This window comes from Heptranchias perlo, chromosome 7 (genome assembly GCF_035084215.1).
Source record: "Heptranchias perlo isolate sHepPer1 chromosome 7, sHepPer1.hap1, whole genome shotgun sequence".
Lineage (NCBI taxonomy): Eukaryota > Metazoa > Chordata > Chondrichthyes > Hexanchiformes > Hexanchidae > Heptranchias > Heptranchias perlo.
The window spans coordinates 42,166,813-42,194,790 of record NC_090331.1 but is presented as its reverse complement, the minus strand read 5'-3'; the positions used below and the strand labels follow the sequence as shown (position 1 = coordinate 42,194,790).

The 27,978-nt window shown below is 42.8% G+C and overlaps 1 protein-coding gene across 6 annotated transcripts in view; it reads right to left on the bottom strand.

Moving 5' to 3' along the window:
* LOC137323649 (RNA-binding motif, single-stranded-interacting protein 1-like) overlaps positions 1 to 27,978 on the bottom strand; it is a 506,296-nt gene that overhangs the window by 458,089 nt on the left and 20,229 nt on the right. For 3 of the 6 annotated variants that reach the window (XM_067987390.1, XM_067987384.1, XM_067987385.1), the window contains exon 2: positions 42 to 634. The exons of the other annotated variants lie outside the window; for them this stretch is intronic. In XM_067987390.1, coding sequence (XP_067843491.1) covers positions 42 to 203 — 162 coding nt within the window. In that variant the 5' untranslated portion in view covers positions 204 to 634. The remainder of the gene's footprint in view (positions 1 to 41; positions 635 to 27,978) is intronic. 6 annotated transcript variants of the gene reach the window in all.

Genomic DNA, 27,978 nt, shown 5'->3' with positions numbered 1-27,978 from the left:
ATCAGCTTTGTTTAGAGGAAGATGTAGGTTTGGGTACTTACTAATTGTATTAACTTAACCCAGTCAGCTGTGTAAGTGAAGCCAATTACCACAGTAAAAGCACCACTGCCAAAGGTTGGAGGGACAGTCAATGTTACACCAATGCTAAAGGATAGGACTGACATTTGCTTGGTCCCGTGTCTCCCTTTGCAGGCAAATGACATTTGAATACTTTTAGAGGCACGCAAACACAGTCAATAGCAGGGCTTGAAGCATGCTGGTCTTGTCACTGTTCGCAGTTGGGTCTGATGGGGGCTTTTAGCCAGCTGGTTTATTGTAGGTGCTTGTTGTAAAATGTTTCCATTCATAATTCTTCATGTTTTATCTGGTGTTCAATTCCCAATGCAAAGAACTGAACCCTGCAAAGCTGTGATGAATTCTGTACAATATCCAATTTTCATATTTAAACGATCTGCAACCTTTCCAAGATAAATTATTTGGGGCTTTGTAAAGCAAAAATACTGGTGCCTCCAAAATATAGAAAATTGCAAAGTATCAAAAATTTTTTAGAAGGGCACTCTCCAGACCTCCCTCCCGCAATATTTTTAATCCATCCTTGCTTCAAATGGTGCTTTTCAGTATTTGAGCTTCTTTGCTGCAATTACAAGAGATTGAATGTTAGTTATGCACCTAAAACTGAAGTTATGACAAACCTGTTAACTACTTGTTTTTACACGTGATACACAAGCATTCAAGGTTGATTTTGAATAGTCAGCCTTTTAGAGGCTGCGTCAGCTTTTTTGAAGCTGTTGCTCCAGTCAGATTTCCTATTGTCGCTTGTTATCTGCACTCACATATTAAGCATGGCCGAGGTACTGAAAGGCTACCAATGGCCACTAAAATGTATTCCAACACAAGTTATTCCCTTCAGGAGTAAATGGGAGAAATTGTTAACAATGAACTGTACAACTGTGATGACTGATTTTCTTCATTATGTACCTTACGTGAGCTATATAGAATCATAGAAAGGTTACAGCATGGAAGGCGGCCATTTGGCCCATTGAGTCCATGCCAACTCTAGGCAAGAGCAATCCAGCTAGTCCCATTCCCCCGCCCTATCCCCGTAGACCTGCAAGTTTTTTTTTCCTTTCAAGTACCTATCCAGTTCCCTTTTGAAAGCCACAATTGAATCTGCCTCCACCGCCCCCCAGGCAGTGCATTCCAGAACCTAATCACTCGCTGAGTAAAAACGTTTTTCCCTCATGTCACCTTTGGTTCTTTTGCCAATCACCTTAAATCTATGTCCTCTGGTTCTTGACCCTTCCGCCAATGGGAACAGTTTCTCTCCATCTACTCTGTCTGGACCCTTCATGATTTTGAATACCTCTATCAAATCTCCTCGCAACCTTCTCTGTTCCAAGGAATACAACCCCAGCTTCTCCAATCTATCCACGTAACTAAAGTCCCTCATCCCTGGAATCATTCTAGTAAATATCTTCTGCACCCTCTGAAGACTTCACATCGTTCCTGAAGTGCGCTGCCCAGAACTGGACACAATACTCCAGTTGTGGTCGAACCAGTGTTTTATAAAAGGTTCATCATGACTTTCTTGCTTTTGTACTCTATGCCTCTATTTATAAAGCCCAATATCCCGTATGCTTTTTTAACTGCTTTCTCAACCTGCTCTGCCACTTTCCACGATTTGTGCACATATACCCCCAATCTCTGTTCCTGCTACCCTTTTAGAATTGTGCCATCTAGTTTATATTGCCTCTCTTCATTCTTCCTATCGAAATGTATCACTTCGTATTTTTCTGCGCTTAAATTTCAAGTGTCATGTGTCCGCCCATTCCACCAGCCTGTCTATATCCTCTTGAAGGATATCACTATCCTCCACACTGGTCACTGCACATCCAAGTTTTGTGTCATCTGCAAATTTGGAAATTGTGCCCTGTACACCCAAGTTCGAGTCATTAATATATATCAAGAAATTGTAAACAATCTTACAACACCAAGTTATAGTCCAGCAATTTTATTTTAAATTCACAAGCTTTCGGAGGCTTCCTCCTTCCTCAGGTGAACAAAATGAAATCCTCGAAATGAAATCGCATTTATAATTCACAGAACAATGCTTGGTGATTACAGACAGTTTTTTCAACTGCCCGTTGCCAAGGCAATCAGTGTGCAGACAGGTGTTACCTGCAAGGTCTCAGAATATACAAATCACCAAAAAAAAACAACAAACAAAAAAAAAACTGGACACAATACTCCAGTTGTGGTCGAACCAGTGTTTTATAAAAGGTTCATCATGACTTCCTTGCTTTTGTACTCTATGCCTCTATTTATAAAGCCCAGGAACCCGTATGCTTTTTTAACTGCTTTCTCAACCTGCTCTGCCACTTTCCACGATTTGTGCACATATGCACAAACACACAAGTTTGAGTAGGACTTCTTCACTGCACAAGACCTCCAACCAACACTATACACCAGATACATCGACGACATTTTCTTTCTATGGACCCACGGCAAGGAATCACTAAAGAGACTACACGATAACATCAACAAGTTCCATCCCACCATCAAGCTCACCATGGACTACTCCTCAGAATCAGTTTCTTTCTTGGACACACGAATCGCCATCAAAGACGGGCACCTCAGCACCTCACTCTACCGCAAGCCCACAGACAACCTCACGATGCTCCACTTTTCCAGCTTCCACCCTAACCACGTCAAAGAGGCCATCCCCTATGGACAGGCCCTGCGAATACACAGGGTCTGCTCAGACGAGGAGGAACGCGATGGACACCTACAGACGCTGAAAGACGCCCTAGTAAGAACGGGATATGACGCTCGACCCATCGATCGACAGTTCCGACGGGCCACAGCAAAAAATCGCATAGACCTCCTCAGGAGACTAACACGGGACGCAACCAACAGAGTACCCTTTGTCGTCCAGTACTTCCCCGGAGCGGAGAAACTACGCCATGTTCTCCGCAGCCTTCAACATGTCATCGATGACGACGAACACCTCGCTAAGGCCATCCCCACACCTCCACTACTCGCCTTTAAACAGCCACCCAACCTCAAACAGACCATCGTTCGCAGCAAATTACCTAGCTTTCAAGAGAACAGCGTCCACGACACCACACAACCCTGCCACGGTAACCTCTGCAAGACATGCCAGATCATCGACACAGATACCACCATCACACGAGAGGACACCACCCACCAGGTGCATGGTTCATACTCCTGTGACTCGGCCAACGTTGTCTGCCTCATACGTTGCAGGAAAGGATGCCCCAGAGCATGGTACATTGGCGAGACCATGCAGACGCTGCGACAACGGATGAACGGACACCACGCAACAATCGCCAGACAGGAGGGTTCCCTCCCAGTCGGGGAACACTTCAGCAGTCATGGACATTCATCCACCGACCTTCGGGTAAGCGTACTCCAAGGTGGCCTTTGAGACACACGACAACGCAAAATCGTCGAGCAGAAATTGATAGCCAAGTTCCGCACCCATGAGGACGGCCTCAACCGGGATCTTGGGTTCATGTCACGCTACACGTTACCCCACCAGCGAACAAATGTTATCTGTTTTTAATATAACGGGTCAGTTGCTGTCTTTTCTATGTTTCTACCTCTCTATCTCTGTTTTTTTTTGTTTGTTGTGTTTTTTTTTGGTGATTTGTATATTCTGAGACCTTGCAGGTAACACCTGTCTGTCTGCACACTGATTGCCTTGGCAACGGGCAGTTGAAAAAACTGTCTGTAATCACCAAGCATTGTTCTGTGAATTATAAATGCGATTTCATTTCGAGGATTTCATTTCGTTCACCTGAGGAAGGAGGAAGCCTCCGAAAGCTTGTGAATTTTAAATAAAATTGCTGGACTATAACTTGGTGTTGTAAAATTGTTTACAATTGTCAACCCCAGTCCATCACCGGCATCTCCACATTATATCAAGAAAGGCAGTGGTCCTGGTACCAACCGTTGGGGAAAACCACTGTTCACTTCTCTCCAATCCAAAAAACAACCGTTCAGCACTACTCTCTGCTTCCTATTACTTGGTCAATTTTGTATCCATGCTGCTACTGCCCCCTTTATTCCATGGGCTTCAATCTTGATGACAAGCCTATGATGCGGCACTTTATCAAATACTTTTCGAAAGTCCATATACACCACATCAACTGCATTGCCTTCATCGACCCTCTCTGTTACCTCATCAAAAAACTCTATCAAGTTGGTTAAACACGTGTATGTACAACTGTGATGACTGATTTCCTTCATTATATACCTTGTGTTATATAAAGTGCACTGGCTCCATCTAGTGACAAATATGAGGTACTGCAATGATAATGCATGCATTTCCTATTGGCTGCTGGATTTAAAGTTCATTTTTCATTTGTTTCATTCATGGAATGCTGATGCACATTTTTTTTAAAAATAACTTTAAATGTAAACTGAAGTTACTTCCACAAATAACCATTTAGTCTTTCACTAGTCACCATTTTGTTCTTTCATTTTTTTGCCCCTGTTGTGACAGTGCACTTACGAGCTGCATTTGCAGATTTCAATTTATAACAACTTACACACGTGGTAAGTTAACCCTTCAGCTTTTCTCGACTAAAATAAAACAAACCATGTAACACAACGATTTTATTTTACATTAATAGTTAATCTCCCATGGTGTTGCACGCAGAGAGGCAAGAGCAAGCAGTCTTTGAGTCAAGCAGGGTAAAAGGGACAACTGTGAAGATGGAGGCTAGAAGAGGTTAGGACTTTGAGGCGGGGGGGGGGGGGGGGGGATGGATGGAGATGTGGAGATGCAAGGAAAAATCAAAGGAAGAGAAAGTTTGAGAGTGGGAGGCTGACAAGAGTGCAAGTGTGTATGCCAAAATAGTGGAGAGAAGGGCAGCATGAAAGGTGAATTTACCCACGAGCAGAGGATCCAGGAGCAATGGATAGCAACTCTGCAGACAGCGGTTTATCACACAGGCGGCTAACACCATCCTCACAAATGAAGGCGAGGCAAAAAATTCATCCACACCAGCTCATACAAACGAGGTTGTGTAAGTTCTAGAAACATTGTTAATCACAAGCTTATAGACTTTAATCTGTTCAACAGACAGGTTCTCTAGGCTGTAAACTTATCAGGTATCAAGAGATTTGATACTAAATTAATCTCAGAACACTGAACTCAACTATAAATTTATAATCAGCAAGCAGTTAATAATGAATTTCTGTGACATAACTGAACTGCTTTTGTAACCACTTATTTACTTAATCAAGTAGTCCTACCTACGACTTATTTGCAAACTCAATGTTTAAGTTTATGTACTGCTAACAACGATTCAGAGGTTCATGAACTAACAATTGTTTGTGACATTGTTGTCTGACAACTTCTTCAATAATAGGCAAGAAAGGGTTGATTACTTCACACAATAACTTACGTGGATCCTGATTTTGGCGGGGTGGGGGGGGGGGGGGGCGCAGGTGTTGGTAGTGTAAATGCTAATATAATCCAAACTGGTTGATGTAAGGCAGTTCGGTGAGCCAAATTTAGGCAGCATTCGGTTAAAGTGAAGGGGTTAAGGATTCATCTGGTGCCCTTGATGAATATTGTCAGAATATCGATCCCAGTGTTCTGAGGGAGCGAGGGCAGAGGGGCGAGCATGCTGAGGAGAGCGAACATTCAGAGAGAGAAAGAGAGCTGGTAGACAAGGCATGACAATGGTACAAAGATGTGGCGGGGGCCAACGAATGGCTTTAGTCTGCCCAATGTTTAACTGGAGGAAAACATGGCTCATCGAAGATTGGATGTTGGACAAGCAGCCTGCCAGCACAGTAGTGGAAAGATCGAGAGGGGTGTGGGTCGTCAGCATACACGTGGAACCTGACTCCATGTCTTCAGATGATGCTGCCACGGAGGAGCATTAAGATGAGGAAGAGGAGAGCTCCAAGGATATTTGGAGTAATGGTGCAGACAGAAAGAGAAGCCATTCTGGAGGACAGAGAACAGACATTAGAGGAGGAGGGTGTGGTCGACCGTGTCAAAGACCACGGAAGAGGGAAAAGGCACCGCAGTCACAGAAGATATAACTTGCGACTCATTAAAGGCATTTCAGAATCAGCGCAGGGAGAAAGAAGCGGCGGAACCCGAGGGAATTAAGATAAGTATCAAAGTTAAGTATTGACATAAGGATCTAGGATAAAGAACTAGAATACGGATCCAGGATAGTCTTTAAAACAACTTAAATTTTTAAAAATAATTAATTTTTTTTTAAATTTAAAAATAATTAGACTAAGTAAATAAACAAATAAAAACTAGAAACGGCAGTGCAGGTTATAGTGTCAGGATTGCAGTATGTGGCAGTTTGTGGACAGCAAGACTGTCCTGGATTGCCATATCTGCAGTAAATATCTCTGGCTTGAGACACTCCGGCTCAGTGTCTTTCAGCTGGAATGCAAGTTAGAGACACTCCAACACATAAGGAAGGGGGAGGAATATCTGGACAGTTTTCTCCAGAATCCAGTCACACCTCAGAGGATAGCGCAAGTATAGGAGAGGGAGAGTGTGACTGGTAGTCAGCAAGGTAGTGGGAAGTGAGGGGAGATAGAGGAGGAGGTTCCACAGACACTGGTCCTGTCCAACATGTACAATGCATTTGATACCTGGGAGGATAAGGAAAAAGACTGCAGGATTCTTCTATGATTCTAGGATGGACAGCCAGAATGCTGGCCAAGGCACCCTGGAGCAGGAGGTTGTCCAAGGGGAGGAGCTGAAGAGTATAAAAGGTGGCAATTACAGGAGTTGACAATTGGAGGGATAAATACAATTCTTTGCAGTCAGGATCGAGAGTCCCGAAGGGTGTGTTGCCTACTTGGTGCCAGGTTAAGTGACATCTCGAAATGGCTAGAAGAGAGTCTTGAAAGGTAGGGGGAGGGTCCAGTTGTTGTGATCCACGTCGGAACCAACGACAAAGGAAAGAATAGGGAGGAGGTCCTGCTAATGGAGTATCAGGAGTTAGGAACTGAGTTGAAAAGCAGGACCTCCAGGGTAGCAATCTCAGGATTATTACCTGAGCCACATGCAAAGCGGCATCGGGACAAACAGATCAGCAAAGTAAACATAGCTGAAGGATAGGTGTGGGAAAGAGAGGTTCCTTTTCATGGGACACCGGCACCAGTACTGGGACAGGAAGAAGCTGTACTGTTGGGGCGGGCTGCAGCTGAACCAGGCTGGGATCGATCACACTAATAGGGGTGTACTGCAGACCACCTAATAGTGGAAAGGAGGTAAAGGAAGAAATATCTAAGCAAATGTGTGAAATGAGTAAAGAGCATAGAATATTAATCATGGGAGATTTTAACTACCCCCAAATAAACTGGCAAGAAGAGGTAGGTAAAGGGGTATATAGAATCGAGTTTTTACAATGTGTGCAGGACTCGTTTCTCATCCAGTACATAAAAAGCCCAATAAGAGGGGAAGCACTGCTGGATCTAGTAATGGGAAATGAACCAGGACAACTAAGAGAAGTAAAGGGAACATATAGGCAATAGCGATCACAACATAATTAGATTTAAGATAAAGATCAAGAAGGACACAAGACAAAGACCAAAGTAATAAATTGGAAAAAAAGCTGATGTGAGGGGATGAGAATGGAATTAGGAAAAATAAACTGGAAAAATTGACTGACAAACAAAGAAATAGAACAGCAGTGGGAAACATTTAAAACAGTGATCAAGAGAGTCCAGGAGAAATATATCCCACTAAAAAGCAAGAACAAACTAGCCAGTAATGACACACCATGGAGGATTAAAGAAATAAGGGCAAAATTGAAACTAAAGAAAAAGGCATATACTAAGTTTGTAGACAACTAAGGAGGGAATGACAAAAGGGAATACGAAAAGGTTAACAAAGAAGTGAAAAAAACAATTAGGAAGGCAAAAAACCCCACAAAATTAAATTATCAAGGAATCATCAAAAAAAGTGAAGTATTCTAAAGACACAAATAACAAAAGAAAAATCAGGATAGGGATAGGGCCACTAAGGGATACACATGATAAACTCATAGGCAATGACAGCAAAAGGGCAGAAATATTAAATAATTTACCAGGGAGACTAATATGATGGGCATAACATTAGAAGAGGTCAAAAAAGATATGAAGACATTTATGATAGAAAAGGGGGGAGATAATTGATAAACTAGTCAAACTTAGAGAGGATAAAACCCCAGGTCCAGATGGTTTGCATCCACGCATACTAAAATAAGTTAGGGAAAAGATAGCAGAGGCATTATTACATACATACATATATAAATAAATTCATTAGAAAATGGAATAGTGCCACAGCACTGGCGGACAGCTAATTTGATTCCTATATTTAAAAAGGGAGATAGAACAAGTCCAGGGAACTATAGACTAATTAGCTTAACGGCGGTGATAGGGAAGATAATGGAATCCATACTTGAAGATGTAATAGAAAAACATCCAGAAACCGAAAATGTAGTAAAGAATAGTCAGCACAGATTTCAAAAGGGAAGGTCATGTTTGACCAACCTTATTGAATTCTTTGAAGAAGTAATAGAAAGTGTAGATAAGGGCAATATAGTAAATGTAATATATTTGGATTTTCAAAAGGCCTTCGATCAGGTACTGCATGTGAAGTCAGGGGACAAGTAGCAGAATGGATAGCAAGTTGGCTACAAAAAAAGAGTAGGGGTTAAAGGTAGTTACTCAAACTGGTAAAAGGTGGGAAGTGGTGTTCCACAAGGATTGGTGCTGGGACCATTGTTGTTCACTATATACATAAACGATTTGAACTCGGGAATCTGAAATACACGGACGACACCAAAATCAACAACTCTTAGATACCAACACCCCTCCTGACCTTCTTCCCCTTCCTCTGACCCCATCCTTCCCTGCAATCTCAACCTTTGTTGCGTTTTCACCATTCCCTCTGACCTTCCCCTCTCTGATCCCGAACGATTAGTCCACAGCAAAGGCCTTAGCTTCATCCCCTTATGTCCCCACCTCAATCAATTTAGAGCTCGACACGATGCTGAGCTCTTGTCCCATCGCCATTGCCTTCGCCTCCGCACCCACTTGTTTAACCAGGAGGCCTCCCCCGGCACAGCCGACCCATTATCCAGTCTTCAAAATTCTCGTTCCACCTGGACAGCTCCCTCTGGCTTCTTATCCTCTCGATCTTTTCATTGCAAACTGCCGGCGTGACATCAGCCGTCTCAATTTCTCTACTCCCCTCACTCACTCTAACCTACCTCCCTCTGAACTTATAGCACTCCGGTTCTCTCAGGTCTAATCCCGACATTGTCATTAAACCTGCTGACAAGGGCGCGCGCTGTTATTGTGTGGCGAACAGACCTCTACCTTGCGGAGGCTGAAAGTCAACTCTCCAACACCTCCTCCTACCTATCCCTAGACCACGACCCCACCAATGAACATCAAGCCATAGTTTTCCAGATAGTCGCTGACCTCATCTGCTCTGGAGATCTTCCCCCATGGCCTCCAACCTCATAGTCTCCTAACCCCGCACAGCCCACTTCTACCTCCTTCCCAAGATCCACAAACAGGACTGCCATGGGAGATCCAGCGTTTCAGCCTGTTCTTGCCCCATGGAACTTATTTCCTCCTATCTCGACACTTTTTTCTCCCCTTGTCCAGTCTCTTCCGACCTACATCTGCAACTCTTCTGACGCCCTCCACCATTTTAACAGTTTCCAGTTCCCCAACTCTAACCATTTCCTTTTCACCATGGACATCCAGTCCCTCAACACTTCCATCCCAACCAGGATGGCCTGCGGGCCCTCCGCTTCATCCTTGAACAGAGGCTCAACCAGTCCCCATCCACCACCATCCTCCTCCACCTGGCTGAACTTGTTCTTACGTTGAACAGCTTCTCCTTTGACTCCAATCACTTCCTCCAAATAAAAGGTGTCGATATGGGAACCCGTATGGGTCCCAGCTATGCCTGCCCTTTTGTGGGATACGTGTAACATTCTTTGTTCCATTCCTACTCAGGTTCCCTCCCTCACCTTTTTTTCCCCAGTACATTGATGGCTGTATCAGTGCTGCTTCCTGCTCTCACCCCAAACTGGAAAATTTCATCAATTTTGCTTCCAATTTCCACCCTTCCCTAACCTTCACATGGTCCATCTCCAACTCTTTCCTTCCTCTGGAGATAGGCTGTCAACCAATATCTATTATAAACCCACCGGCTCCCACAGCTACCTTGATTACACTTCCTCCCAGCCCGCTTCCTGTAAGGACTATTCCCTTCTCCCAGTTTCTCAGTCACAGCTATTCTGACTATGCCACCTTCCGCACCAGTGGTTCCGATATGTCTTCCATTTTCCACAACCAAGAATTCCCCTCCACTGTAGTTGACCAGACCCAAGTCCATCCTATTTCCCGCACTTCTGCCCTCACCACTTCCCTTCCCTCCCAGAACAGTGATAGGGTCCCTCTTGTCCTCACCTTCCACCCCACCAACCTCCACATTCAACGTACCATCCTCCGCCATCTCCAGCGCGATCCCACCACCAAACATATCTTCCCCTCCCCTCCCATCCCCTTTCAGCATTCCGAAGGTACCGCTCCCTCCGCTACACCCTGGTCCAGTCTTTCATCATCCCAACACCCGCTTTCTTCCCCACAGCACCTGCCCGTGCGAGCGCAGGAGTTGCAACACCTGCCCCTTCACCTCCTCCCTTCCCACTGTCTAGGGACCCAAGCACTCCTTCCAGGTGAAACAGCGATTTACTTGTACTTCTTTCAATTTAGCACACTGTATGCGCTGCTCAGAATGAGATCTCCTCTACATTGGGGAGACCAAATGAAGATTGGGTGATCACTTTGCTGAACATCTCTGCTCTGTCTGCAAGTGTGACCCTGACCTGCCGGTTGCTTGCCATTTTAATTTCCTGTCCCACTCCCACTCCGACCTCTCTGTCCTCGGTCTCTTACACTGTTCCAATGAAGCTCAACGTAAGCTTGAGGTACAGAGGCTCATCTTTCATTTAGGCACTATACAACCTTCCGGACTCAGCACTGATTTCAGTAACTTCAGATCATAACCACTGCTCCCATTTTTTCGGACAGCAAGTGCTGGTAATGTTTCTGCTGTTGCCATTCACAGCTACTCTAGACAGATCTTTTGTTTCTTAACTTGTCCCAATACCACCCTTCTTGCTTTGCACCATCGTCGCTTTTGTCATTTAATCACTCTTATCCTCTACCCTATCACAGACCTTCCCTTTTGTTCTTTCCTCCCCTCCCACCTTTCCCTGGCTCTGTACTTGCTTAAAAACTTTAACTCTTTAAACATCTACCAGTTCTGACACAAAGTCTTCGACCTGAAACGTTAGCTCTGTTTCTTTCTCCACAGATGCTCCCTCACTTGCTGAGCTTTTCCAACATTTTCTGGTTTTATACCAAATTGGGGAGTACAATTAATACAGAGGAGGATTGCGACAAAATACAGGAACACATTAATAAACTTGCAGAATGGGCGTGTAATTGGCAAACGAATTTCAATATAGATAAGTGTGAACTGGTACATTTTGGTAGGAATAATGAGGCCATTACTCCTTGGAAAATAAGCGTCTAAACGGGGTAGAGGATCAGAGGGATTATGGGTTACAGATACACAAATCGCAAAGTCACAACGCAGGCTCTAATAAGACCATGAAAAAAAATCAAACCAAGCACTGGGGTTCATTTCTAGAGGTATAGAATTGAAAAGCAGAGAAGTTATGCTTGCACAGAACCTTGATTAGATCACATGGAGTACTGCAAACAGTTCTGGTCTCAATACTACAAAAAAGATAGAGACACTGGAGAAGGTGCAAAAATAGATTTACTAGGATGATACCAGGAATGAGAGGTTATACCTATCATGAAAAATTGAATAGGCTGGGGCTCTTTTCTCTAGAAAAGAGACTGGGGAATGACCTGATAGAGGTCTTTAAGATTATGAAAGGGTTTGATAGGGTAGACATAGAAAAGATGTTTCCACTTGCACGTGAGACCGGAACTAAAGGCCAGAAATACGGGAGTAACTATGACTCTTACTTCGGTAAGAGAAATCCTCTGGTTACATAGCTGTGACACTCTTTTGAATTCTCGGTCAGTTTGTCGTACCCCCATGTGGTCCCACTGGAAACAAAATTAATTTATTGGCTAAATCGACTGCTCAAAGAATTCAAGATGGCTAAGGTGATCTGCGGAGATCAAACCCCCAGTAGGGAAGGGAAACAAACTCGTGGCCCCCAGGGGTTTATCAAAGCTGGAAGGGACGAGGACCGGGCAAACAACCTCCCTGCCACTGAGTTACCAGTGACTCTTGGTGAAAAATACATCAGCTGATGTACCGCTAGACCTCTCCCTACGAGGCAAGCTCATTCACACAAACTAATGAGGATGACTTCATGATAATAAGACCTATCCAAGTGCCCAATAGAAAACCTGCTCCAGTTGTTAAAGACCGAGAGAGGGGTGTACTAATTGGCAAAGACAAGACAGATAGTGAGGAAGAGCTACCTTCGGGAATGGAACCCCAAAAGGAAAGGCCAACCATTAAAAGCAGGATCATTTATAACTCGGGCCTCAAAGTCTCACCTAAAGAAAACAATACAGAGGGTGAAAAGAACAACAACGGGGATCCAGAAGAGGAACTAATTGGAAATATATTCTGCGAGGGTATTCGAATCGAACCCCCAGTAAATCTTAACCAACAGAGGGAAGTAAACATCCACTATCCCATAGATAGCCTACTTTGCATTTCATATGAAGAGTACTTTCAGTCCCACACACTGTTTAAATCGCATATGAAAGTCAAACATCAAGTAACTAAAATCACAACAACATGCAACAAATGTAAACAAAGAAGAGGAGATTACCATTCCATCGCATACCACTATGCCAAATGCAAAAGAAAGGAACAACCAATACCAGAAGGCACACTCGGATGCACATTATGTACTCTTAAATTCACCACTAAAATTGGTTTGGGACAACACTAGAGACACCAGCACCCCGAATTAAGAAACGAGAAAAGATTGGAAGATACCAAACCAAGGAAAAAAGGCAAGAAATCCATTTGGTCAGATGAGGAAGTTAGACAACTTAAAGAATTGGAAATTAAATATGGGTTGTTGGAACATAAATAAGAAAATAAGCAACAAATTAAAATCAAAGACTAATAAACAAATCTCAGAGAAAAGGAGACATCTCGAAGCCATAGCCAACAAAGAAAGAATTCTATTAGCTAACACGACCCTTGAAAATAACGCGACAGATGAATATAAAATCGAACAAGACGTAAGTCACGAACAATCAAGCCAAATCAACGTAACCAATAAGAGAAATGCCCATCAAAAGGGAATAAGGAAAAGAGAGACCCAAGCAACTTGCTATTAGATGCCGAACAGTTAGTAAGGGATAGGACAAATGAAGAAGAAGAAGCCCAAGCCATAGGACTAATCGAGGTAATCAAGGAAATCATGTTAGAGAAGGATGAAAGAAAACAGCCTAAAGCAAAAGGAAATTAAGAAAAAGGCCCAAACAACAGTAACACAAGAACATCAAAAAGATATGCTAAAAAGAAAGCCGAATATAAAAAAAATACAGAACATGTTCATCAAAGACAGGAAAAGATTAGCACGACAAATTATGGGCGGTCCAATAAATATTAAATGCCCTCTTTCAAAAGAAGAATTAGAATTAAGTTACAAGACAAAACTATCAACACCCAATATCAGATATTGGTAAATTCGCAGGATGTATGAGGATGGCAAAGAAGGAAGGCTTGATGAGTGATAGTAGTGAAGAAGAAATTAAACAAGCCTTAAATAGCATGAAAGAAGGCAGTGCACCAGGCCCGGATGGAAAAACAGTGCATGATCTCAAGGAATGGGATGGAAGTGACCGGGACTCTTCTCCCTATGGATGAAGACTGCGACCATTCCTGACATCCTTAAGAAAAGTAGAACAGTACTAACTCCAAAATCAGAAGACACCGAACTCCTTAAAAACATTGATAACTGGCGGCCCATAACAATAGGACTAATATTAAGTCTGTTCAATAAAATAATTGCAAAGAGATTAACCGAAGCAGTAACTCTAAACCCCAGAGAGAGAGGATTTATCGCGGCGACCCCGGGATGCAATGAAAACATTGACATCCTCCAAAACATTATGAAAGGGGCAAAGAACAACAGGAAACAACTGCCAATAGTATTTGTAGACTTAGCTAAGGCCTTAGATTCCATGGGCCACATTATGATAAAAGGTCTAATGAGAATGGGAATTAATAAAAAGTTCAGTAAACTCATCGAAAATTTGTATATAGACACCACAACAATCATCGAAGGAGAGAAGTGTAAGACAGAACCAATAAACATCAAAAAAGGACTCAAACAAGGAGACCCCCCCACCCCAATCCCCACTATTATTTAACTTAACCATGGACTCACTTCTTTGCACGCTTGAAAGAGATGGCTGAGAGGTTTGGATGAAGGATAATAACCAGGACATTAAATGTACCGGCCTAGCCTTTGCAGACGACATTGCAGTTATGAGTGATTCTCACTCCAGAATGATTAAAAATGTAAAGATACCAGAATCATTCTGTAAGAAAACCGGGCTAGAAATAAACATCAAAAAGACCGCAGGCTTTCACATGTCCACCAAGCAGAAAACCTTCCGGTACAATCACGGGACTAAATGGCGGATGAATGGTAAAGAACTAGAATTTATAGCCCTGGGAAGTATAGAAAAGTATCTCAGTGCCCGTATAGACCCATGGGCAGGAGTAACAAAAGACAAGTGGATAACAAAGCTAGAAAAATGGATCGATAGCCTAAAAGAAGCCAAACTTAAACCAACTCAGAGGATTGAGATACTTAAGACCCATATGATTCCTAGGCTATACGACCACCTTACTCTTACTGAGGCATCACAAAACAACCTCATCAATATAGACAGGCTAATCAGGAAAACAGTCAAGGAGATACTTCACCTGCCAAATGACATCTCAGATGGCATTCTATACTCGAGAAATCGAGACAGGAGACTAAGCCTCCCAAAACTAGAGATTCAAATCCCATCGGCAATAATACGCAAACTAGAAGCCCTGGGGAACTCCAGTGATCCGGTAATCAGAGCTTCGTTCACTTACGGAGGACAGGACAACAAGGATAACATCACCAAACTTAAAAGCCTGAAAGCCCTCAGGGAGCTGTCAGAGCACCTGGAGTCAATGAGGAAAAACCTACAGAGGAAGAATCACGAATGGAAGACAGCGAATTGGAGGATATGATACGAAACATTATACCAGAAGAGCTACAAAGAGGGGCCAAGAAAGCAATAAACATATATGCGGAATGGAGGAGCTGGGAATTCCACAAATGGACGAAACTTGAATATCAAGGATCTGGCATTGCATACTATCATAACGATAAAATGTCTAACGATTGGATCAAATTGAGGGGCGGGATGAAGCAATCACAATTCATTAAGGCTTTACTAATAAAATCTAACCTTTATCCCACCAGATACACATTGTCACTCGGGAGAACTGGATCAACAAAATTGTGCAGAAAACGTGAATTGTCAAATGAGATAATTGCACACATCGCAGGGAAATGCCTCTCAGTACAAAAGGCTAGAATTAAGAGGCACAACAAAATCCTAGAAAAACTTAAAAACAAAGCAAGTATCTACGGCTGGGCATCATTGACAGAGCCAAGACTTAAATTAACCGATGGGGCTCTATGGAAACCTGATGTCCTATTCCCAAAAGGCAAAGATGTAGCAGTAGTGGACGTCACAATTCGTTACGAGAACAATGATAAATCATTGGAAAAGACTTGGATTGAGAAACAAAAGAAATATAAAATGCTGGAGCCCAAAATCAGAAAATTGACAGGAGGAGACAATATTAAATTCTTTGGTTTCGTAATAGGTGCAAGAGGAAAATGGTTAGAACAGAACAACACCCTGATGAAGTTTTTAAACATCGATCACTACAAGACCTTTGCAAGTCAAACGTTAAGATTAACACTGCAACTGACACGAGACATCCTACAAATCTTTATGGACGCATAGTTATAAGTGAAAAGTAGATTCTAATGGTCAAGACATCACTAATAGTCTATCTTAGTTGCCCTGTCATACTCATTGTTTAATTAAAATTTTTGTTGTTAGTAGGACAACTTAAATGATTAATGTACTTTACTGTGTTTCTTTGGTAGATATAAGTTGTTACTGCATTCATTAAAGTAATTAAATGCACAAACATCAATGATGACATGGGTACTAGGCACAGATTGCCACTAGCCTAACGACCAATAGACCTGGTTTGCACTCTGTGTGGTTGGACTTCAATGCTTGATGAAATTTTGAGACTCAGTGATAGGACTTTCCCATAACAACGGCCCCCCTACTCTTCCCCAACCCAGTACCCGCTGCCCCCGGCCCCCCTTGGCTGTTGTGTAACCGGATTTTATAACGTGGACGAGCCACATAAAGACTCAAAACCAACACCCATTCAATGGAATCATGTTCTATGAGTGTATCTAAAATAGTCACTGACAAATCCAATAAGGAATTCAGGAGAAACTTCTTTACCCAGAGAGTGGTAAGAATGTGGAACTCGATAGCATAGATGCATTCAAGGGGAAGCTAGATAAACACACGAGAGAGAAAGGAATAGAATGATATGTTAAAAGCGTTAGATTAAGAAGGGTGGGAGGAGGTTCACGTGGAGCATAAACACTGGCATGGACCTGTTGGGCCGATTGGCCTGCTTCTGTGCTGTACATTCTTTGTAATTCATTGCAGATATTCAAACACGGAACTGTCGGAAAGATGGGCACAGATTTGGGAGGCAACATGTTCAAGAACTTTGACAAGGAAAGGGAAGTTGGAGATGGGGCAGTAGTTTGCAAGGAAAGAAGGGTCAAAGGTGGTTTTTTTTTTTGAGGAGTGGGGTGATGACAGCAGTTTTGAAAAGGAGAGAGACAAGTATCTGAGGAAAAAGAACCACTGACAATGTCATTAGCATGAGGGCCAGGAAGATGTGCTCAAGTCTGCACCACTTCGACTTGAAGGAATGAAGATGGGGAACATACCAGGGGGAATGACCAGAATGAGAGAAAGTTAAGGTTTTCACAGGGGACAAAGGCACGAAAAAGGTAGAGCTGAGGGAGTAGTTGAGAAGATCAATGGCTGCAGAAGTATCGTGATGAATGGAAAGCCAATGGCCAAGGAGTTGCCAGCTTGAAAGTGCAATTGTAATCGTTATGAATATAAATACTACTTAATGTCTGTTCTAAACTTTCCCTTCACAGAAAATATGTGCTGTTTAATCATGCTGCCTTTGCATATCGAAAACTACTGTTCCACACTTCTTTTTTCATTCAATGTACAAGATCTCCTCTGAAGTGACTCTTTTCAAGGCTCAAAAGCATTAGCTTATGAAGTTGTTCCTCACAACTTGCCCCTTTAATTCCAAAGATTAGTCTTATTGCTATCTCAAGTAGTTGAATGGCCCCCTTCTGTCACAAAAAACACAACTGTATGCAGTACTCTGACCAGAACAATATCCAGCTTTAGCTGGACATTTGGCAATTTCAACACAACTGATTTAGCAAGCATGGAAATCATAAAACCAATCATAGAAAGGTTACAGCACAGAAGGAGGCCATTCAGCCCATCGAGTCCATGCCGGCTCTATGCAAGAACAATCCAAGCAAGTCCCACTCCCCCGCCCTATCCCCATAGCCCTGCAATTTTTCTTTACTTTCAAGTACTTATCCAGTTTCCCTTTGAAGGCAATGATTGAATCTGCCTCCACCAGCCACTCGGGCAGTGCATTCAAGATCCTAGCCACTCACTGTGTAAAAAAGTTTTTCCTCATGTCACCTTTGGTTCTTTTGCCAATCATATTAAATCTATGTCCTCTGGTTCGTGACCCTTCCACCAATGGCAACAGTTTCTCTCTATCTACTCTGTCTAGACCCCTCATGATTTTGACCACCAACAAATCTCCTCACAACTATCTCTGTTCCAAGGAGAACAACCCCAGCTTCTCCAGTTTATCTACGAAACTAAAGTCCCTCATCCCTGGAATCATTCTAGTAAATATCTTCTGCACCCTCTCTAAGGCCTTCACATCTTTCCTGAAGTGTGGTGCCCAGAACTAGACACAGTACTCCAGCTGTGGCCAAACCAGTGTTTTATAAATGGTTCATCATGACTTTCGTACTTTTGTACTCTATGCCTCTATTTATAAAGCCCAGGCTCCCGTATGTTTTTTAACCGCTTTCTCCACCTGCCCTGCCACCTTCAACGATTTGTGCACATATACCCAACATCTCTCTGTTCCTGTATCTCTTTTAGAGTTGTGCCCTCTGGTTTATTCGGCATCTCCTCATTCTTCCTACCGAAATGTATCACTTCGCATTTTTCTGCGTTAAATTTCATCTGCCATGTGTCCGCCCATGCCACCAGCCTGTCTATATCCTCTTGAAGTCTATCACTGTCCTCCTCACTGTTCACTACCCTTCCAAGTTTTGTGTCATCTGCAGATTTGGAAACTGTGCCCGAAACACCCAAGTCCAATTCATTAATATATATCATGAAAAGCAGTGGTCCCAGCACTGACCCCTGGGGAACACCACTGTACACCTCCCTCCAGTCCGAAAAACAACCGTTCACCACTACTTTCTGTTTCCTGTCACTTAGCCAATTCTGTATCTATGTTGCCACTGCCCCCTTTATTCCATGGGCCGCAATCTTGATGATAAGCCTACCATACGGCACTTTATCAAACACCTTTTGAAAGTCCATATACAACTGCATTATCCTAATCTACTCTCTCTTTTACCGCATCAAAAAACTCTCAGATTAGTTAAACACGATTTGCCTTCAACAAATCCATGCTGGCTTTCCCTAATCAATCCACACTCGTCCAAGCGACTGTTAATTCTGTCCCAGATTATCGTTTCTAAAAGTTTCCCCACCACTGAGGTTAAACAGCCTGGCCTATAGTTGCTGGGTCTATCCTTACACCCTTTTTTGAACAAGGGTATAACATTTGCAATTCTCCAGTCCTCTGGCACCACCCCCGTATCCACAGATGTTTGCAAGATTATGGCCAGTACCTCTGCAATTTCCACCCTTACTTCCCTCAGCAACCTAGGATGCATCCAATCTGGACCGGGTGACTTATCTACTTTAAGTACAGCTAGCCTTTCTAGTACCTCCATCAATTTTTAGCCCATCCAGTATCTCAACTATATCTTCCATTACTGAGACTCTGGCAGCGTCATCTTCCTTGGTAAAGACAGATGCAAAGTACTCATCCATCCCTTCTGCCTCCTTTATGGTCCCTAATCGGCCCCACCACTCCTCTTACTACCCGTTTACTGTTTACATGCCTGTAGAAGACTTTTGGATTCCCTTTTATGTTGGCTGCCAGTCTATTCGCATAGTCTCCCATTGCCCCTCTAATTTCCTTTTTTACTTCCCCTCTGAACTTTCTATATTCTGCCTGGTTCTCACTTGTATTATCAACATCTGTCATATGCCCCTTTTTTCCATTACATCTTACCCACTATCTCTTTTGTCATCCAGAGAGCTCTCACTTTAGTTGCCCTACCTTTCTGCTTCGTGGGAATGTGCCTAGACTGCACCTGAACCATCTCCTCTTTAAAGGCCTCCCATTGTTCAATTACAGTTTTGCCTGCCAATCTTTGATTCCAATTTACCCGGGCCAGATCTGTTCTCATCCCATTGAAAGTGGCCCTCCTCCAATTGAGTATTTTTACTTTAGAGTGGTCCATGTCCTTTTCCATAGCTATTCTAAACCTTATGATACTATGATCGCTGCTCCCTAAGTGTTCCCCCACTGACACTTGCTCCACTTGGCCTGCCTCATTCCCTGGAACCAAGTCCAGCAATGACACCGTCCTCGTTGGGCTGGAAACGTACTAGTTAAGAAAGTTATCCTGAACACATTTTCAAAAATTCCTCCCCCTCTTTGCCCCTTATATTATTGTTATCCCAGTCCATATTAGGATAGTTGAAGTCCCCAGTTATCACTACTCTATAGCTTTTGCACCTCTCTAATTTCCCTGCAAATTTGTTCCTCGACATCCTTTCCACTAGTTGGTGGCCTACAGAATACACCCAGTAGAGTAATGGCACCTCTATTGTTTCTTAACTCTAACCAAATAGATTCGGTCCTTGACCCGTCCAGAACATCCTCTCTCCAGTACTGCAATATTCTCCTTAATCAATACTGCCACCCCCCTCCTTTCTTTCCTTCCCTATCTTTCCTGAATACCTTGTATCCAGGAATATTTAGTACCCAATCTTGCCCTTTTTTGAGCCAGGTCTCCATTATCGCCACAACATCGTATTCCCATGTGGCTACGTGTGCCTGCAGTTCACCAACCTTGTTCACCATGCTTCATGTGTTTACACACATGCACTGCAAACCAGTCTTAAGATTTTCTTGTACTCTCTCTTAGTCTGATCCCACCTAATACTGCATTATGACTTGTTCTAGTGCTATCTATGACACATCATCCTGTTCACTTTGCTTATTGTCGCCTCACACTGGTCATGGTAAGCGACAAGCAAACACTCCTTGGTGTCTTTGAACTTCCTGCTTTGGAAGCATGAGTCCATGTGCTTCCTTTACGACTACTTCTGCTAACTGCAACAATGGTAAATATAGAAATTACTGAAAAAGAACATGTACTGCAGGTGAGAGATTTGTTTTCTAGGGGTATCTCGGACATATCCCTCCTCCTTAGGTGATTTTGTGCAATTTTCCAGCATTTTGGCCCATATCCCTTTCATACCTTTGATTGCCAAAAAGCTATCTATCTCAGATTTAAATTTAGCAATTGAGCTAGTATCAATTGCCGTTTGCGGAAGAGAGTTCCAGACTTCTACCACCCTTTGTGTGTAGAAATGTTTTCTAATCTCACTCCTGAAAGGTCTGGCTCTAATTTTTAGACTGTGCCCCCTACTCCTAGAATCCCCAACCAGCGGAAATAGTTTCTCTCCATCCACCCTATCCGTTCCCCTTAATATCTTATAAACTTCGATCAGATCACCCCTTAACCTTCGAAACTCCAGAGAATACAACCCCAATTTGTGTAATCTCTCCTCGTAACTTAACCCTTGAAGTTCGGGTATCATTCCAGTAAACCTACGCTGCCCTCCTTCCAAGGCCAATATGTCCTTCCGAAGGTGCGGTGCCCAGAACTGCTCACAGTACTCCAGGTGCGGTCAAACCAGGGTTTTGTATAGCTGTATAATCAGATAGAATTGTTAGGTTTGACTCACTTGGTAAATCAGGAAGGAGCGATAACAATTGATTTTATCATGACTGTACTAGCAAGCATCATGAGCAGAAAATGTTAAAAACTTTTCTTCATTTGGACTCACAGGGTACTTTCACTTGCAGTGTCACCTGTGGCTTAGTGGTAGCATTCGCACTTCTGAGTCAGAGTCTTGAGCACATAATCCAGGATGACACTCCAGTGCAGTACTGAGGGAGTGCTGCACTGTCAGGGGTGCTGCCTTTTGGATGAGGAGACGTTAAACCGAGGCTCCATCTGCCCTCTCAGATGGATGTAAAAGATCCCATGGCACTATTGCGAAGAAGAGCAGCGGAGTTCTCTCCAGTGTCCTGGCCAATATTTATCCCTCAACCAACATCACTAAAACAGATTATCTGGTCATTATCACAGTATTGTTTGTGGGACCTTGCTGTGCGCAAATCAGCTGCTGGGTTTCATACATTACAGCAGTGACTACACTTCAATAGTACTTCATTGGCTATAAAGCGCTTTGGGATGTCCTGTGATCATGAAAGGAGCTAAATTCCTTTTCAGAAGTCATTCCATAGTGTCCCACAAGGGGTTTGTTAGAAAAAAATCAGGCATAGGGTACAGGAGGAAATGTAGCAATATGGATAGAAAGTTAGTTGATGGACAGGAAACAAAGAGTTGGAAATGGTATACCCCAGGGATCAGTCCTGGGTCCACTTTTGTTCTTGTACATATGAATGATTTGGATTTGAGCGTAGGGAACTGAATTTCAAAAAGGTGTTGTTGACACAAAAGTAGGTGATTTGGCAAACAGAGGACTGTAAAAGACTTCAGGAAGACAAACAGATTAGTGGAATGGGAAAACAGGTGGCAGATGCAACTTAATATGGAGAAGTGGAAGGTAATTCATTTTGGGAGGAAAAACAAGGAATGGGAGTACACATTCACTGGAAAAACATTGAATGTTGTAGATAAACTGAGACACCTGGGATTTCAAATTCCCTGAAAGTGTGAATATGGATAGATAAAACCATAAATGGCCAACAGCATTTGAGTTTTAAAAATAAGGACGTGGAGTACAAGATGAAAGAAATAATGATGAATTTGTACAAAACATTGGTTCGGCCACAGTTAGAATAATTGAGAATCCCTACGTGGTCAGTTTTTGATAAAATATTAAGATGCCTACGTGGCAAAGAAGCAGAATGCAAAATGGTTAGAAAGGGTTAATTAGTTAGTAACTGAGATTGATACAGGTGGCCTGGCCCTCCTGCTGGGCCATATGTTTGCGTAGTCAGCAGGTTTGCATGGTCTTAGCAATGTAGAGTCTTTGATGTGATTCAAGGACTGGTCTGAATGTCTCCATGTTTATGGCAGATCAATATAGGTAACGAGCTTAGCCAAAGTTGAAAGACATTCCAGGTTGGGAGATAAGGAACAGAAGGGACAGGGAAGAACATTCCAAGTTGGAAGGTGAGGAAGTATCCCCTTTGATGTCTAACAGCAGCATGATCAGCACATGGACGATTTATGATTGGCCGGAAATAATGTAACCTCGCATGGCAACCTGTGCCCGGCTTATGATTGGTGTTGACCCTCGTTAAGTATGTTCCAACCCCTATTGATTGTATAAAAACGTGTGGATTTCTGTATGTTTTTGTTCTTGCTCTGCCAGCATAGAGGGACTCTATCAGGAGTCCAAATCAATGCTGCAGACGAAGAACCCTGCTATTAAAGTTGTGATGAACTTTAAAATGTATTCGACTTCAGTTTTTACTGAACCAGACTGAGGGGAAAGAATCCGGATCGTCATTATGTGTACAATTTTGAGCACCCCATTATAGAAAGGGCATTAAAGCCATACAGAGCGTACAGCATAGATTCACCAAGATGATAGCAGGGCTGGGAAACTACAGTTATGAGGAACATCCTCCCTGCATCTAGTCTGTCTAGTCCTGTTAGAATTTTATATGTTTCAATGAGATCACCTCTCATTCTTCTAAACTCGAGTGAATATAGGCCTAGTCGACCCAATCTCTCCTCATACGTCAGTCCTGCCATCCCAGGAATCAGTCTGGTAAACCTTCATTGCATGCCCTCCATGGCAAGGATATCCTTCCTCAGATAAGGAGACCAAAACTGCACACAATACTCCAGATGTGGTTTCACCAAGGCCCTGTATAACTGCAGTAAGATATCCCTGCTCCTGTACTCAAATCCTCTTGCAATGAAGGCCAACATACCATTCGCCTTCCTAACTGCTTGCTGCACCTGAATGCTCGCTTTCAGCGATTGGTGTACAAGGACACCCAGGTCTCGTTCACCTCCCCTTTTCCCAATCTATCACCATTCAGATAATAATCTGTCTTTCTATTTTTACAACCAAAATGGATAACCTCACATTTATCCACGTTATACTGCATCTGCCATGTTCTTGCCTACTCACCCAGCTTGTCTAAATCACAAATAACAAAGCTAGATCTGTTCTGCCAGCTGCTGCTGGGGTATGAAGGACATTCAAAATTGTTGCTATGAATAAAACATACATGTACTGAGTTAATCAAAATTCACAGTATTTATTCACATCTACCATTTTGTAAAGCTGATGTTTCCAAAATCGAAACAAACAGTCTTCCAACGGTGTCCCTGATTTAACAGTTTGTGTCAAGTTTCTGGTTTGCAAATTGGATGTAAAGCATGTTTTTTAAAAAATTAACATGTGTGGCAAGTCGGGCTTTACCTGATATTTCTCTTGAACTCCTCACCAAGGACCACAACTAAGCAAGTCCCGCTCCCCGAAAATATATGTGTTATTTGCACAATACCTAGTAACACTGCATTGCTCAGGTCAATTGAAACATCCTAGTTACTGAAACGTGCTCACTGGAATGAACATAAGCTCTGTCTTGAACCTAGCCTTTGGATAGTGGAAGAATATAACATTCAATTAGACTATGCAACTCAGAATCATATTCAGCCCATCAAGTCCATGCCTGCTCCATGCAAGAGCAATCCAGCTAGCCCCACTCCCCGCCCTTTCCTCGTAGTCCTGCAATTTTTTTCCATTCAAGTACTTATCCAGTTCCCTTTTGAAGGCAGTGATTGAATCTGCCTCCACCATGCCCTCAGGCAGGGCATTCTAGATCCTAACCATTCACTGTGTAAACAAGTTTTTCCTCATGTTACCTTTAGTTCTTTTGCCAATCACATTAAATCTATGTCCTCTGGTTCATGACCCTTCCACCAATGGCAACAGTTACTCTCTATCAACTCTGTCTCGGCCCTTCATGATTTTGAATACCACCAACAAATCTCCTCACAACCGCCTCTGTTCCAAGGGAGAACAACCCCCTCTGTTCCAAGGGAGAACAACCCCAGCTTCTCCAGTCTATCGACAAAACTAAAGTCCCTCGTCCCTGGAATCATTCTAGTAAATCTCTTCTGCACCCTCTCTAAGACCTTCACATCTTTCCTGAAGTGCAACGCCCAGAACTGGACACAATAGTCCAGTTGTGGCCAAACCAGTGTTTTATATAGGTTCATCATGACTTCCATACTTTTGTTCTCTATGCCTCTATTTATAAAGCCCAGGATCCCGTATGCTTTTTAACTGCTTTCTCCACCTGCCCTGCCACCTTCAATGATTTGTGCATCTATACCCCACATCTCTCTGTTCCTGTACCCCTTTTAGAGTTGTGCCCTCTAGTTTATATTACCTCTCCTCGTTCTTCCTACCAAAATGTATCGCTTCACATTTTTCTGCGTTAAATTTCAACTGCCACATATCCACCTATGCCACCAGCCTGTCTATATCCTCTTGAAGTCTATCACTATCCTCTTCACTGTTCACTACCCTTCCAAGTTTTGTGTCATCTGCAAATTTTGAAATTGTGCCCAGTTCACCCAAGTCCAAGTCATTAATATATATCAAGAAAAGCAGTGGTCCCAGCACTGACCCCTGGGGAACACCTATGTACACTTCCCTCCAGTCCGAAAAACAACTGTTCGCCACTACTCTGTTTCCTGTCCCTTAGCCAATTCTGTGTCTATCTATGTTGCTACTGCCCCCTTTATTCCATGGGCCACAATCTTGATAAACCTACCATGCGGCACTTTATCAAACACCTTTTTAAAGTCCACATACCCCACATCAACTGCATTGCCCTCATCTACCCTCTCTGTTACCGCATCAAAAAATTTTATCAGGTTAGTTAAACATGATTTGCCTTTAACAAATCCGTGCTGGCTTTCCCTAATCAATCCACCCTTGTCCAAGTGATTGCTAATTCTGTCCCAGATTATCGTTTCTAAAAGTTTCCCCACCACTGAGGTTAAACTGACTGGCCTATAGTTGCTGGGTTTATCCATACACCTTTTTTTGAACAAGGGTGTAACATTTGCAATTCTCCAATCCTCTGGCATCACCCCCGTATCTACGGACTTAACCATGAATCAAGCTTATTGCAAGTAAAAATCTATAGCTGTAGCAGAAAATCAATACAGATTTAATCTGATTAAAGAACTTTTAACTTACACTTCTTCAGATACCCAATAGTAAAATGCAACACTTGCTAACTCTCGTAATAATATTGAACCTGGTCTGCAACATAAACTTATACGTGGTTTAATAAACCTCCACAGAGTTTTTGCGTGCACACATCTATACAGGCTATAGTACAGGGGAATGGGAAGAATTGATTAATTGAAAGAAGGCTGTGAAATCCAGAATAGGTAGCTTCTGGAGACAGCTGACAAAGTCTATCCATTTCCCGGACAAAGTAATACTATACATGTTTTCCTTGGAAGAGCGCCCCCCACCCCATCACGCAACAAACAAAACTGATTACCAGGCTGCAGGTGATGGAGCTAAACAATGTTAAATGATTGCCATCTATATCTACTCAGCAAATAATCCTGGTTAAATTGTCTACCTAGAACAGCAGTGATTCATTCACCTGTATTCAAAGTGACATTTTGTACACCAGGCAGGAATATGTATGTTTTCCAACATGGAGAAAACAAAACTGATGACAAACACAGACACCTGGCATTCTCTAAAACCATGCAGTCATCAAATTAGCGACTACCAAAACCCTAGAGATATTAAAAGTTACTCTTTTTGAAGACATTAATCCCAATCCACCACTTAAGTAGAATCATAGAATCATAGAAGTTTACAACATGGAAACAGGCCCTTCGGCCCAACATGTCCATGTCGCCCAGTTTATACCACTAAGCTAGTCCCAATTTCCTGCACTTGGCCCATATCCCTCTATACCCATCTTACCCATGTAACTGTCCAAATGCTTTTAAAAGACAAAATTGTACCCGCCTCTACTACCGCCACTGGCAGCTCGTTCCAGACACTCGCCACCCTTTGAGTGAAAAAATTGCCCCTCTGGACCCTTTTGTATCTCTCCCCTCTCACTTAAATCTATGCCCCCTCGTTATAGACTCCCCTACCTTTGGGAAAAGATTTTGACTATTGACCTTATCTATGCCCCTCATTATTTTATAGACTTCGATAAGATCACCCCTAAACCTCCTACTCTCCAGGGAAAAAGTCTCAGTCTATCCAACCTCTCCCTATAAGTCAAACCATCAAGTCCCGGTAGCATCCTAGTAAATCTTTTCTGCACTCTTTCTAGTTTAATAATATCCTTTCTATAATAGGGTGACCAGAACTGTACACAGTATTCCAAGTGTGGCCTCACTAATGTCTTGTACAACTTCAACAAGACATCCCAACTCCTGTATTCAATGTTCTGACCAATGAAACCAAGCATGCCGAATGCCTTCTTCACCACCCTATCCACCTGTGACTCCACTTTCAAGGAGCTATGAACCTGTACTCCTAGATCTCTTTGTTCTATAACTCTCCCCAACGCCCTACCATTAACGGAGTAGGTCCTGGCCCGATTCGATCTACCAAAATGCATCACCTCACATTTATCTAAATTAAACTCCATCTGCCATTCATCGGCCCACTGGCCCAATTTATCAAGATCCCGTTGCAATCCGAGATAACCTTCTTCACTGTCCACAATGCCACCAATCTTGGTGTCATCTGCAAACTTACTAACCATGCCTCCTAAATTCTCATCCAAATCATTAATATAAACAACAAATAACAGCGGACCCAGCACCGATCCCTGAGGCACACCGCTGGTCACAGGCCTCCAGTTTGAAAAACAACCCTCCACAACCACCCTCTGTCTTCTGCCGTCAATCCAATTTTGTATCCAATTGGCTACCTCACCTTGGATCCCGTGAGATTTAACCTTATGTAACAACCTACCATGCGGTACCTTGTCAAAGGCTTTGCTAAAGTCCATGTAGACCACGTCTACTGCACAGCCCTCATCTATCTTCTTGGTTACCCCTTCAAAAAACTCAATCAAATTCGTGAGACATGATTTTCCTCTCACAAAACCATGCTGACTGTTCCTAATCAGTCCCTGCCTCTCCAAATGCCCGTAGATCCTGTCCCTCAGAATACCCTCTAACAACTTACCCACTACAGATGTCAGGCTCACCGGTCTTATTTGAAAAACACAAAAATAGGGTTGAATAACACCACTTTTTGTTCAATTTAGCTGTGAATATTGAAGATCAACTTTTG